At 40.1% G+C, this 14,922-nt stretch overlaps 1 protein-coding gene across 27 annotated transcripts in view; it reads left to right on the forward strand.

Annotated features, from left to right (window-relative positions):
* The window catches only part of LOC138390872 (myomegalin), a 201,279-nt gene that overhangs the window by 23,755 nt on the left and 162,602 nt on the right, over nt 1-14,922 (forward strand). For 14 of the 27 annotated variants that reach the window (XM_069480767.1, XM_069480766.1, XM_069480763.1 and 11 more), the window contains exon 1: nt 3,798-4,106. The exons of 12 other annotated variants lie outside the window; for them this stretch is intronic. In XM_069480767.1, the coding sequence (XP_069336868.1) occupies nt 4,087-4,106 (20 nt within the window). In that variant the 5' untranslated portion in view covers nt 3,798-4,086. Of the gene's footprint in view, nt 1-3,760; nt 4,107-14,922 lie in introns of those variants that run through there. One more of the 27 variants, XM_069480760.1, reaches the window with a different exon arrangement.

Genomic DNA, 14,922 nt, shown 5'->3' on the forward strand with positions numbered 1-14,922 from the left:
TAATATAACAAAAGTGTATTTCTTGTTCATTTCACATGTTCAATTTGGGTCATCAGGAAGGCTCTGACTATCACAGTCACTCAGAGACCCAGGTTGATAAAAGCTTCATCTTAACGGTGTATTGTTCTTTAAGGATCAATATGACAATGGAAATTGACAGGGGCCAATTGCATACTGGCCCTTAAAAATGTCTACTTTCTACCCAGAAATAAACACATGAGACCACATGAGATCATATTTCAGTGGCCAAAGCAAGTTACATTTCATTGGTTAAAAGCCACAGCTAACTTTAAGTGATGGGGGGAAAGGGAAAGTTATCATGTAGACACAAGGAGAGAAGCTTAACAAAAAGCCAGAAAGCACCAAATATAGTGATTTGTAGATTGTATTATTGTTCCACAAATATTCACTGTCCCCTCCTGCACTCTGTGGGCAGACTGTACTTTTCTGCACCAGTGACTTTGGACTTGGCCTTATGATTTGCTTTGGTGAATGGAATATGGCAGAAGGGACAGTGTGCCAGTTCTGAGCAGAGACTTTAAGAGACATCATGAGTCTCTGCCAACTCTCCTTCGCTCTTGCACTCTGCCATGAGGATAATATTTCCCAGGTAACTGCTGCTTCTTCAGAGTGGGTCCTGGAATGAGAGAGATGTGAAGCAGACTTAGATCCATGCTCAATGTATCCGTACCAAAACCACAGCTCTTCGAGTGAGAAATGGATGTTTATTGTACATTACCGATATTTGGGAGTTCTTTGTTAAGCAGCATTGTTTCAGCAAAAGGATGACCAGTGGTCACTCAACACAGAAGGATTTCATGAGACTAGCTACTAGAGGTAATGGTTTGCAGTAGGCATATGAAATGGGAACTTACTAGTTAGTATTCGAAGAAATGTAAAGTAAAATGAGATAGTGTTAAATTATTTATATACTAAATAGATAGGTCTAGATATAGATCTAAAATAACTTATAACTATTAAATTATCTATTAAAAGAAAAATTAAAATGCTAAATCCTAGTGTTGTTGAGGCTATGACAGATGACAAAATTAGAAAGATCTTTTACCCTAACATTCCCATGCCTAAGAAGTTATCCCATGGAAATAATTTGTCTTAGTCCATTCCTGCTGCTATAACTAAATACCTTAGACCAGGTAATTTATGAATAATGGAAATTTATTTCGCACAGTTCTGGAGGATGGGCCAAAATCAAGGCACTGGCAGATTCAGCATTTGGTAAGAGCTTGCTCTTTGCTCCCAAGATGGCTCCTTGTTGCTACAACTTCTGGAGGGGACTAAAGCTGTGTTGTCACATGGCTAGACGGGCAAAAGGGTAAAAGGGACTAGAGCACTCCCTTTAACCTCTTTTATAAGAGTGCCAATCCCATTCATGAGGGTGGAAGTGCTCACGATTTAATTACTTCCCAAAAGTCCCCAACTCTTAAGACTATCACACAGGTTCCAACATATGAATTTTGGAGGAATGCACACATTCAAACATAGCATAATTCAAAAGAATAAAATAAGGCAGATAAACTTCATTAAGGCATTATTTCTGAATCTAATATTAGAAACAAGAATATTATTAAGTAATCTGTGGTTCTATTGGTATTATAAACTATTATACAATCATTAGAATAATAAATATGGGCATTCTCTAACAACGTGGACAAATATTCAATAAATGAAAAAAGGAGACCATAAACTTATGCCTAAGCTGTAATTGTAAGTATATAAATAGATATGTAATATATATGGATAATGATTAAAGGAAATATATATAAATTTAAACATTTGTGCAGGAGGAGTGGTCATAGGTATGAATATTTTTCTTTTGAAATCTAACACACAAATGTTCTTTGATGATAAATATAATTTTAAAAACAACAAAGAAATGTCTCAAGATATACTCATGTATAAGAGAGAGTCAGTGTTTGGGTTAAAAGATTCATTTTTAAAAGACTGAAAAGAAACTCAACAAATTTCTAACATTGATTATCTCTAGGTATTATGAGTAATTTATTTTCTATGTACTTCTCTGTATTTTTTAAATTTTTACATTCGAAATGAATGTGTTATTAAATTTTAAAAACATTATTTTAAAAATAAATAAGCATATTTTCTAGCCTCACTTCTGAGACCTCACAGCTCACCTTGAATCATTTCTTGAATGTAATGCATGTCTGGCTGTAGACAGAGTTCTTCTCCACAACTCACTAGCCCATAATTTGATTTGAGACTAAACTAAATATAGCACCAACTTTGGTATGAAGGATGGAAATCTGACTCTCCCTGCCCCTTTTTTTTTTTCTTGCCTCAGAGGCAATAGGAGATTCTTTTCAAGACAGGTGGCCTGTGAGCCTTGTCTAAGATCAAGCTGGACCTAATTTTTCCTGGTAACATTCTAAGCTCAGAAGCAGTGTAGTCTTAACTACAAACTAAATGTTGGAGGATTCTAGACTAGGGGACTTTTAGAAAGTTCCTCTGAACCCTCAAATGTTTTGTTATCCTATTTTTCCCACTCCTACTTTGCATTGGTAAGTAGGGGAACTAGTCTAACAGATGGGAGGCAAGATGACAATTTGTCCCAAGAATACAGATTCCCCATAGTCTTGCGAATACTCAGTCATGCCAGGATTCTTCCTGAGTTAAATGCATAGGGTACCTGAATGAATAAATTCATTCTATAGAATCCTTGCTGGTCATATCTTTGGAAATTCAGAGAACATATCTCTGGGGCCATCCAAAGGAGAAGACATCCTATATCAGAACCTCTACAGAGACTTTGAGCCTTTTTGGGTCTCAGACTTATCTGTGAAACAAGTATAGCTAAATCAAAGTTGCCACATATGGGCTTTATAAAGCTGTTTGCAAGTTAAAAAAAGGTCAGTGGTAATGCAAATAATAATGGTGATTATGTCACTTAATAAAAAAGGTTTTATTTTAGAGCTAAAAATGAGCTTCAGGGATATAAGCACTCTAAGTACAGCATGTCTGCCTTGTTTAAACTTTGATACATAAGTAGGTGATACAGGGTCTCAGGCAATGCCATCTCCAAAGGACCCTTTTCCACGGTCTTAGAACAGTCACAGGGAAGAGTCTAGGTCCTGACAGCTACTGCCTTGAAGCTTTTCTAGTGTTCTGGGAAGTTCAGGAATCCTCTGCCTCCTTGAAGCTAGTGGTAGAGCCCAGTTGCTGGAGAAACTGAAAAGCAAGGAAGTAGAATACCATAAAATCAGGGATGTCTGAGATGCAGGCAGCTAATAAGGCTGCAAGGTTTTGTTAGGATGCCTCACTTCCTAAGGAAGCTTCCTGTCCTTAGATTAATGGTGAAACTGTCATATAAAATCTCTAGGAAAACAACATTGTGTCCTCTGATTATTTCATGTACACATCTGCATTCAGCCAGGATTGCACCCAAACCTTCCTAGACTCCATCTCTGTCTCCGGAGTTACCTAAGGGCGGGGTGATGCAGACACGCAAGAGGTCCTCCTCTCCAAATTCCCCCTACGGCTGGTTGGTTTTATTCAAGGCCCTTCACTGGGATGGGTAAAGGGCAGGGCTTGGTACGGCGTCCTCTAAGTCCTCTGCCCTTCTGCCAGCATAATTCATCTGAGCCAGCGAGAGAGGGGCAGGGGAGACGGGAGGGTGTGCTCAAGCTGTAACCTGGGCTGATTCTCTGGGAGCACACAGGCTGTCGCGAGCCCCGCCTCCCTCGCGGTTGACAGCTCAGCTGGTGCCGAGCAACTCGTGCCAGCCAGTCGTGTCTCAGCCTGGGAGTGTGTGCGCACACGCCCGCCGGCCCGGCTCCCCGCACCGCTCCGGGCGCCGCTCCGAGTCCAGCTTCCTACGGAGAACAGTCCCTCCCTTGTGCCAGCCGCACTGTTAGCGGCAGGTTCGGCCACGTCAAATCCGTTTTCTAAAAAAGCAGAGCTCCCTTCGCCGCCGACGCAGAAAGAAGGAGCTGGGGAGGAAAAAGCTGCTGCTTTTTGCGCTGGAGATTCGTGGGCAAGGCTTCTCGTTTTCCCAGGCTGCTTCCACGCCCGGGTGAGGGGCGCCCCGAGAGCCTGGAAAGAGCCTGGAAAATGGAACAGACGTGGACGAGGTAGGTGAGCTGCTGCTTTCTGGCGCGTTCTGGACTAGGTGGTCCTCCGCCCTCCCCTCCCCCAGCGCCCTTAGGGGGAGGTCGCCCCTCACCGCTGGGGGCCCTTGACAGCCTCTCCTTTCTGTCGCGTCGCCCTCCCGGATTCCCAGCCCACCTCTCTCGGTCCTCCTGCACATGTTCTGTCCTCTGGTGTCTCCCTTGCTCAATGAATCTCCCTTCCACCGAGTCTTGATGTTAAAAATACCCAGTGAGGCTGCCTGGAAGTTTCTGTAGAAATGTTCTTGTCTTTTCCTTGTTCTTGATGCTCTCTTTTTTCACAGCCTATGGGGATTCCAGTAGGTCTTTCTTAGAGATATCTTTGATTTCGGGTACTTTGAACGATATCAGATTTATTCGCACCCTGCCACGTTTTCCTTCTCAGCCTCATCCTCCACTAGTCACACAAAGGCAAAGGACTGAGTGAGCAGAGCCCAGAAATAGTCATTTCTGGAGCCTCCAGTTGGAGCCGACTTTGGGAAAGGGAAGGAGAAAGAAAGAGATCAGGGTAGCTTACATTGCTCAGGCTTTGTTGAGGCCAGGCGACAGTCTGCCTTTAGTTCAGATTTTGGAGATGCCGGTAAGATAGTGTTTTCTCCATCCCCCTCTCCCTCCCCCAAACATACTCTAAAGTGAAGCTCCTTTAAGGAAGGGGTAAGGATAAGAGACCATGTATTGAGATAAAGACTTCATTTTTGTTTTTTAGTGGGTGGGTGGGTGTCGAGACTTGTTCCAGAGATGTTTCCATAACAGATACTCATCCATCTCCAAGACTTAGATTTGGAGAATTGGGGTGGGGCCAAGTGAGTGTTCTGACTCCTAACAGAGTGAAGACTACAGAAACACAAGGAGCTTAATTAACAGTACTTATGCAAAAGACCTGGGGTATTATAGTTGATTGTTAAGTTTCAACAGAAGCAGAATGTATAATGTAAATTTTAAAGAAAGGGCAAATTGAAGCTTAGGATGTATTGATAGAAGTATAATATCTAGATTTATAAGTGATGATTCTACTTTTGGCTCCTTTCTGCACCTCTCAGACTCTTCCTGAGGACTGTGCTCTGTTTGGGGCATCAATGGATAAAAGAAGTACAATCAAGAGAAAGGAGGGAATTCGAAGCCATCCCTTGAGGGTTGGCCAAAAGACCTGGGGCTCTTGAGTCTGGAGAAGTGAAGGCTGGAAGACAGGAGGATATGGAGGCTCTCTTCAAACATCTGAAGAGCAGTTGGTGGTAGAGGGATTAAATCAATTTAGCATCTCTTAGGAGGACAGAACAACGTAAGGGAGCAAGTTGCTGGGAAGCAAGTTACGGTTTAGTGTAAGGGAAACACCTTCTAACAAGTGAGCTACTTGGTCAGGAAAGAGGTTCCTGACCCAGGAGTTATTCAACCAAATGTTAGATGACCACTTGGTGCTAATCAGAGTGAGTATATCAGGGATCCTTCCTCTCCATCAGTGTTTTTTATTGCTTTAAAATAAAGTATTACTTATTAACTTTTTAAACTTTATGTTTATATAACAATTTCAGACACATTCAGACATAAGAAATTCACAAATATGTTTCCAGTTCAATTAATTTCACAAATTGAATATACTCATGTGATGTGCACTCAGATCAAGAGAGAGGACATTATCAGCATCGCTGAAACCCTTCTGATGACCCCAAGGATAACCATTATCCTGATTTTTGACACCATATATTAATTTTTCCTAGCCTTGAATTTTATGTAAATGAAATTATATACCATGTACTCTTATATCTGGCTTCTTTCACTCAGTCTTATGCTTTTGGGATTCTTCAACTCTGTTGTGTTTAGTTGTAGTTCATTTATTCTTGCTTCCAAATAGGATTCTATTGTGTGTAAATATTTCAATTTTATTTACCCATTACATTGTTAATAGGCATTTGGGTGATTTCCAGTTTGGAGCTATTATAAGTGGTGTTGCTGTGAACATTTCTGTACCTATCTTTTGGTGAACATATGTACATGTTTCTGTTGGGTAAATAAATAGAAGCAGAATTGTGGGTAATAGGAAATGCATGTTCAGCTTTAGTAAATACTGCCAGATTGTTTTCTGAAGTGATTACAAAAGAGGTTTCTAAAGAGGGTATCCAAAGGGCGGAGACATAGTGAAAAGGCACTCCACATTACTAGTCATCAGGGAAATATAAATTAGAGGCACAGTATCATACCAATATATACATATCAGAATGCCTGAAATTAAAAAGATAGAAAATACCAAATGCTGGCAAGGTGGAACATTCAGAATGTTCATGCTTTTTTTTTTTTTTTTTTTTTTAACCTCTACCCACAATAAGAAATGTATTTACATTGCAACCAACTACATTTATATATGTAACAAACAAAAGTTTCATGTAATAGTGCCTAACCTTGCTATGTGTTTTGTGCTCCAATATTTTCTATTTTTTTCTTTAAAAAAACAAATGCTGGCTGTGATTCACTAAGTTTATTTCACCACCTAATGGGTCACAGTTGGAAAAATCCTATAATCATAGATTGTGGCTGACATCTCAGATCCTTTCCAACTCACAGATCAGATCACTTCATAAACATTTGTTGAAAATGTGAGAGCCCAAACAGGTCAGACACTATACTAGATGCTAAGAACAAAATAATGCATGAGATTGAGTCTTTGCCTTTGAAGACTTTACATTCTCATCATTGTGAATTTTTATAGAGAAGGGGTAAGACAGAGATATGCATTGGCTGCCCTGGGAGCACAGTGGCTGGGGGATTGAGAGAATAAATATTAACTATAATCGCTACCATTTATTAAGCTTTCATTGTGTGCTGATCTCTTTGCATACTTTATTTCACCTAATCCTAACAACCCTATGAGGTAAATGTTGTTATGCCCATTTTTAAGACAAGGAAATTGAACTTTAGAGAGATTAAATAATTTGCCTAGGGTGACACACACAGCTAAGGAAGAGATACAGTCTGGAGCAATTTAATTTCAAAACCTATGCTCTTAATCACTTTATTTGAGTTGAATCTTATAGGTGACTCAGTTTCTGAGTTGGTTCTGAAGCTGAGTACTTGCCTTGGTTACTCTTAAGCTTACGGATTAGTTTAAGACTGTGATTGTATCTCCAAATTTCATTCTGAGGGATTCTTTATGTACCCTTTATCTTGCTTAATCTACCTACAGAGGACAGGGTGCTGGGTATTTGAGTTCTCAAAGTTGGAGATGCTCTACTTCCTGCTGCCCATCATCTGCCTGTCTGCAGCTCAGTGGTAGCCCCCCCCCCCCCTGGGGTGTAGCCTGACTGTTGCCATACTCTTCAGTGAAATCATTTGGAGAGAGCATGGTTGGTTCTGGAATAGCAAATTTCCCATACATACATTGGCCTTACACAAAGCTTGTTTGACCACTAATCAAATTGATATCTATGAAAAGGGTAAGAGTTGTCAAGGGAGTAAGCTCATGGAGATGAGGAAGAACTTGATGATGAGGGTAGTTTCCTCACCTGGTAGGTCTAGTATCAATCAGACAAGCAGCTTTCACTGCTCTAAATTTTTAGCTTTCCCCCATCTGGACTAGGAACTCCCTATACCTTCTGCTTTAAAGACTGTGCGTGTTTCAGAGTCACTCTTTGTATCAGTTTCCTATTGCTGCTGTAACAAATCACCACAAGCTTAGTGGCTTAAAAACAATACAAACTTATAACCTTGAAGTTCTAGAGGTCAGAATTCATTCTGAAAATTGGTCTTCTAGGCTAAGACCAAGGTGTCAGCAGGACTGTTCTTCCTGAGGGCTCTAAGGGAGAATATATTCCTTGCCCCTCCCAGCTTTTAGAGGTTGCCACATTCCTGATTCATAGCCCCAATCCAGCAGTGGCATCAGTCCTGCCTCTGTGTCCATCACCACGTCTTCTTCTCTCATTCTGCCCCTCCTGTGTCCCCCTTACAAGGACCCTTGTGATTACCCTGGGCCCAACCAGATAATCCGGGATTATCTCCCCATCTCAAAATTTTTAATCACATCTGAAAAGTCCTCTTTTGCCACATAAAGCGGCATGTTCATAGGTTCTGGGGATTATGACTGTGGATATTTTTAGAGGGCCATTATTTTAGTCTACCATACTGTTAAATGCTGGAAAAGTCATTACTAATTCTCTTCCCCTTTTAGGTGGAAATGTTCTTGTTTCTAACATATGGGAAAGCTGAATAAAAGTCAGGAGAACCATATACAACTTTCTTGAACAAATAACTCCTGAAAAAGGGAACTTGAAATATTTAAGGGCAAACTCTGAGACTGAAGGTTAGGAAAAAAAAGAAAAGAAAATCAGTCTGTTTTGTTTTATATTACCCTGTAATTTGATTTAATAAAATGTAAGCATTAATTGTATTTTCCTGCTGTGTCCGTGAAAATTTGAAGAATGGAAGTAATATCCCAGAAAAATAATGGTCCAGTTTCAGAACTTATGAATTTTTATTTTGTTTCTTCTCTGCCCTACAGTTAAAGTGCAGCCTTAAAGTAAGAGGACTGTGTTGTGCTTAACAGATCCCCATTGATAGCTTATTGGCATTTATTCTGCTCTGTATAAACGTTTAGCCTGGATGAATCAGGGACATTAATTTCTCATTGAATGCATAGAGAGTAGAGTCTTGTTTACAAATGCATAGTTACAACCAGAGATGGCATTTCCCCCCATTTTATAGATGTGGCTGCTGAGGCTAGAAAGGTTAAGTGATTTGCTCACATTCACACAACTAGTATGTGTTAGTGTACGAAGGTCTGGTTAATTCCAATATCTTTGCTTACTGTGGTGCTGGTGCTTCGCATATAGCCTTCTGTGTTAGGAAACTGATTGTTTTTATAATTTCGTTATTGAAACATCTTTAGATGTTGAATGTCTTGTTTAATATTCAGCACTGCTAACAATTAATTTTTTGCATTTTGAAGAGGAAAACCTCTGCTTTAGCAACTCTGGTCTACTTTGAAATAGCCACTACTTGGATTTTTGCTTGGAGAATGTGCCTCAATTAGTGCTTTCACTCTTACTTATTTCCCGCATACCAGGATCAGTATAGACACCCCTCCACGTCCCCCCACTTCCTTCAGCCACATGCAAAGACTGTACTGAAAACACCAAAGGACTGAGAAGGGGTTGTTTTCGTCTCAGGAAGGATAAGCTGGCTCTCATCACGGTGCCCTCTCCATCCTGGCTGGCTCGCCTGACGGTGGCTGCAGGATCATGTTTGCAAGGCTGTGTAGAGCCATGTTTGCAAGACTGTGTAGAGCGTCTGTCCATTCAGTGGATGCTCTGGGACACTAGTCCTATTGAAATCTACTCTATTTTATAAATAAAATTCCAAACTGGGCTCAGAACATTCCACAAGTTGTCTCTGGCAAAAATGCAAATAGCATTTTAAAGTTAGAAGAAAGTCCAGAAAAAAAGAGATGTCATGTTGACCCAAGGTGGCTCTATGCGATTCTATTTTAAAACATTCAAATGCACTGAGTACTTGTTTTCCTCAGTCTCAGGGCATCTTCTGAGTTCTGTGGCCAGCAAAACAAGCATGATCTGAATTTCTTTTTTCTGAGCCCTTGTGGCTAAAGCACCAGTCATAGACTATTTATAATGAATTTTACAACAATAATAACTTGTATTTTCATAGCACTTTAGTAGTCTGTGGTTCATCTTCCCTTAACCCATCTCATTATCTTCAGTCCTTTTCTGCTTGTTATTAATACATTCGGATCAAACTTCTTTCCTTCTTGGCTTCTCCAAGGCCAGCTAGGGTAGAGGTAATAATGCAACTGGTGTCTTCTCATCATGGCCAAGGTGGAAGGGGTATAAAAAAGCAATAACTACTGACTGACAAAGAAAACTGAATAATTTCTACCATTTCACACAATTTAAGAATATATTTATTTTCCATTCCATATGCAGTACATTATTATTCACAGCATAGAGTAACATGTCTTATGGAATTATAATACTTTAAAAAATCATTACCCTATACTGAGGCCTGTGGGATTCTGATTTTTAACTATTATAAATAATACTTGATAAACATCTAGGTTCTTCCATAGGATTATTTTTCAATGATAGATGTTCAGAAGTGGAATAACTGTGTCAAATATTTCTAGTTTTTGAAAGAGTATTGCAAATTGCTTAAAGCTATAGTCTCATCAGAAGGATATGCCATTTGATTTAAATATCTTTCTTAAGACCTGAATCCCTGTGTTGCAGAGGGGGAAAACGAGGCACCCTGACATAAAGCGACATGTCCTAGGTGAATCCATAGCAACATTCCCAACTTTTACCCTTCTTTAGGTAAAATGCTCACTGTTGCTATTAATCTCTATTACTTTCCTGAAATGATAATAAACAGAAAATTTTGATATAAGAAAATAAAAGTAGATGAAAATTACTGTAGTAGATGAAAAGTGTATGAAAATTACATCAAACTGATACCTACATATTATGATGTCTATTGCAAGGAAAGAGAAAAAAAGAAAATAGATGCTGTGTTTAGTTATGGGATTGCACCCTTTATATGCTGCTTTAAAACTAAGTCAACATATGTTTTTAGAGCAGGAAGAAATTGATATTTGTGCCCAGCAAGTGATAACGTAAAGTTTGGAACTGAGTCGGTTTTCAATTCCTCTGTACCTCACAGGGAGGTTTCCAGGTTACTGGCACCATGGGAGCAGCCTTATTGCCAGCAGATCTAGGCAGCTGGCTGTGGAGTGATTGCCACTTTATTCATCCCGAGCTAAAATTATTATGAGTGGGCCTTAATACACCAGTTGTTTCCTCCTACACACCTAGCCTTGCCTTTGCTAGGGTAACTTTGTTTAGCCTTCAGAGGTTAGCTTGTGCATTTTCTCCCTCTGGAATTATTTTTGGAACCTAGTTCTGGGTATTTTCTGTAGCCAGAACACACTATGGCTACTCTGTTATAGCATGTAGCTAGTTGATTTACTTGATATTTTCCATGCTTTAAGTTTAGTGGAAGAATGGACTCTTTTTTGTCTCTAAATCTTCAGCATCTAACATTGTTTCTACCACTCAGCAGATCCTCAATTAAGAACTTTCCAGAGAACATTTCCTGAAAGGCTGATGTGCATATCTGTTTGGTAGGTGTCTCCTTACTATAGAGTGGATACAGCAGGTTTTCAAAGCTTGATGCCATTATACATTCAAAATGTATTTATCATGGTTTCAGAAATATGCATGAAATTCCCATTACGATTTAGACTTCATAAAGGCTGGACACATGATAGTGAATGATGTAAAACCCCTTCCTTAAAGACGCCAACATTCACAAGGGGTCACAAGGCATGACTGTATATCACTGTCACACCTTGATCTCACAAGTTCCTTAACTAGAATTCACTGCAGTGTACTGTAAACACAGCCATCCTTTGCAGCTCATCTTTCCTAGGGATGCTCCTCTCTTAGGATTCTTAACTCTGGAATTACATTCTCTGACCATGGGTCACGTCCCCCATTTCTCTGTTTTTCTGAATGTTTAGTTTGTCTCATCACTTATTCCAGTTCCTCAAGCCTCATCTTCCAGGCCATCTGCTCTGTATTCATCTTCCTACTGAGCCCAGACCTCCAGGTCAGCTGTCTGAATCATGTTCTCAGCACTGCTGTAGACTCTCTAACTGCCTTAACCATCCCCCAGCCTTGGCAGCCCTTAATCAATTTTATTACCCTCTAGGATTCTATAAGCTTTGTTTTAGTACATTATAAAACCATACTGAGAAGGAAGACTGCAGATTCATTCTTTTTAATCTCCGGCAGGTCTATAACGCTGCTAAGACATCCTCTTCCTCCTCCTCCCACCTGCCCCTTCCCCTGATTCTTTCTCTTCCTCTGAGAACGTGTTCCTCACAACCTTTCATTTCAATGGTATAAATAAAAGCAAGATACAAAGTGGTATGTTCAATATTATTTCTACTTGTAGAATTTACATAGGCAAACAAACTGAAGAACAACTGGAAGTAAATACATAAAAGTCTTTATCAGTGTTGCCTTTAGGCGGTAGTGTTTTTAAAATTATTTTTATTTTTCTCTATATACTTTTCTCCTTTCCAAAATTTCTACAAGGAGCATGTAATTCTTTTAAAATTATCAAAAATAGACATTACAAAGAAAAGAAACTGAAAGATTATGTGACCATAAAAGTTAAGTGGAAAGGGAAAAAAATCACCTATTTTTAACATTCAATCTAGGCCTCTAGAAAGATTGAGCCAAGTGCCTCAACATGCCCCAGTGGCCTATGAGTATTAGTTGTTAATGAGAACTGAGTATTGTGGAATGTATTGCCAGGACCAAAAGTAAAAAGTAAATAGTAAATTTTAGAGGTGAGTGGAGAGACCACGCACCATCCCTGGGGGAGGTGACTGAATCCAAAGCATGTTACTTTCATGTCTTTTTTGAAAGAGTGACATCCGTGTCTTGGCTGATTCAGGGCAGGTGGAGGAGAATTCATTAGATATTTGGATGTATGATGACCTCATAAGGCAAAGTGAAGAAAATAATTACTTGAACTACCTTTACCTTTTTACAATATTAAATGGTTTCTCTGAACCTTGTTGGATAGCACCCAGACAACTAATGTTAATTTCAGTTTCCTTTAGGATAAAGATTTATGGCAGGAGCAAAAGAAAAGAAAAAGAAAAGAAAAAAGAAAAGAAAAGAAAAGAAAAGAAAAGAAAAGAAAAGAAAAGAAAAGAAAAAAGGTCCTAAAAGTTGCATAAGTTGTTGCAGATTCACCGTGATGTTTGTAACTCACTGTGGCTATCGAAGACTTAAGCACTCCAGCAAACTGCATCCCAAGAGTGGTGGTCACTGTCAGCGAAGAGACTGTGCTGAGTGCAGGGTGTAATTGCAGGCTGTATGGAGAAAAGAGGATGTCTGCATACCAGTGCCAAGTCAGCTCACACTTAGCATGCAGGAGGAGGCTCACAGTGACGCTCTCTCTGTTCTGAGAGGCTTTGCCAGTTAAGCATCCTAGCTTGCAGAGGTTATAATGATAGGTCTTGAGATGAGAAAAAATGATAATCTCGCTGTATTTACTACATAATAGTCTTGGGCTCTGCATCTGTGACTTTTACCCTATTTGCATTTCAATATGTATTTTGGCAATTTTGGTGCCAAATGGTGGCTGCAGTGGTGGGTGGGTGGGGGGGGCGGGGAACTTGGCAACATTTGGAACATAAAAAATATACTCGGTGTCTGTCTTGGCAAGAGAAAAAAAGACCTGAGAAGGCCAAAGTCTCAGAGCTTGTTCGCTAATGGCATTTTGTACTTTGAGTCTGTTCTAACACCTTTCCTGCCTTTTCCTGTATTCCCTTTGTCTGTTAGGGCCAATGCCAAGTGTTACCACAGAAGAGGTTTGGGGAAGGTGTAAATATTCTTGGGAAATTTGGTTAGAAATAGGGAAGTAGAAAATGATGGGTGATTCATTTTCAGGATAGGGCCTATGTAAAGAGTCATACTAGCCGCTTCCCTTTTAGGATTTTAATTCATTTGTCACATGGCATCTGTTATACCAATACTCAAATACTCAAGTGTAAGCTGTGTCCATCAGGGATAAATTGATATTCCAAGAAACGAATTTGTGCCAGGATTTCAGTCTAAATCCCATCTCCTTAGCACAGCAAGTAGTCCTTTCCTTTGGGCTCTCAGGGATCATTTCCCTGGAGTCAAGGCAGACACAAAGGAGGTTCCCAGTAAATGCATGGGTAGAGATAGGGCACAGTGCAAAGCATAAAGGTTTGGAGTCAGATAGATACAGTTTTCAAGTTTAGGCTCTGACACCCACTAGCCCTGTGATCTTAGGCAAATTAGTTCATCCTTCCAGGCCTCTTGTTTTCTCATCTGTAAAATAGGGATAACGGTACCTACTTTCCAGGATTTTGTGAGGATTGAATGAGATAATGGCTGGAAGGTATCAGGCATTCAGTAAATTGTGGAGGCAGCATTGGTGGTGGGTGGTGATGGCTGTTCATGATAATGATGATGGCTATTTAAGGCAAGATTAGTGCTGAGGAGAATTGCAGTGCAAGAAAATATGTTGGGGCATGGTGGCTCACACCTGTAATCCTAGCACTTTGGGAGGCTGAAGCAGGAGGATCCTTTAAGGCCAGGAGTTCAAGACCAGCCTGAGCAAGAGTGAGACCCCATCTTTACAAAAAAGGAAGAATGAGCCAGGCATGGTAGCACACCTGTAGTCCCAGCTACCTGGGAGGCTGAGGCAGGAGGATTGCTTGAGCCCAGGAGCTTGATGGGGCAGCTATGATGATGCCACTGCACTCTCACCTGGGTGACAGAGTGAGACCCTGTCTCAAAAAAAAAGAAAACATGTTGAAATGTAAAGTTTGTACAGGTGGTCCAGAAATTGTTACCTGTAGATGTCTTTGTTTTTAAGTTGACACAATTTATGAAATCCTACCATTTATAAATTGTCAGGGCCACAACTTCACATGTTAACAACAACAAAAAGGCCACAGTTGTCCTTCTAACCCTTTTGTATTTGCCAGGATTGAATGTGCATATAAATAAAAAATATGAATATTGGATCTTTGAACATTAGAAAGAGTTATTCCATTTAAACTGGAATGTAGCAACTCATGTCAAGCAAGCTTTAAGCATATGGGAATTAGAACAGAATGTGTGTTTGGTTCAGTGCCCACCACTGTGGGGACCCCAATAAACAGCAAACTACAGCAACCTTCCTGTCATGCCACACGCCCTTTGCTATCTAAGAGGGCCCCATAGAGCCTAAT

Source organism: Eulemur rufifrons, chromosome 8 (genome assembly GCF_041146395.1).
Source record: "Eulemur rufifrons isolate Redbay chromosome 8, OSU_ERuf_1, whole genome shotgun sequence".
Lineage (NCBI taxonomy): Eukaryota > Metazoa > Chordata > Mammalia > Primates > Lemuridae > Eulemur > Eulemur rufifrons.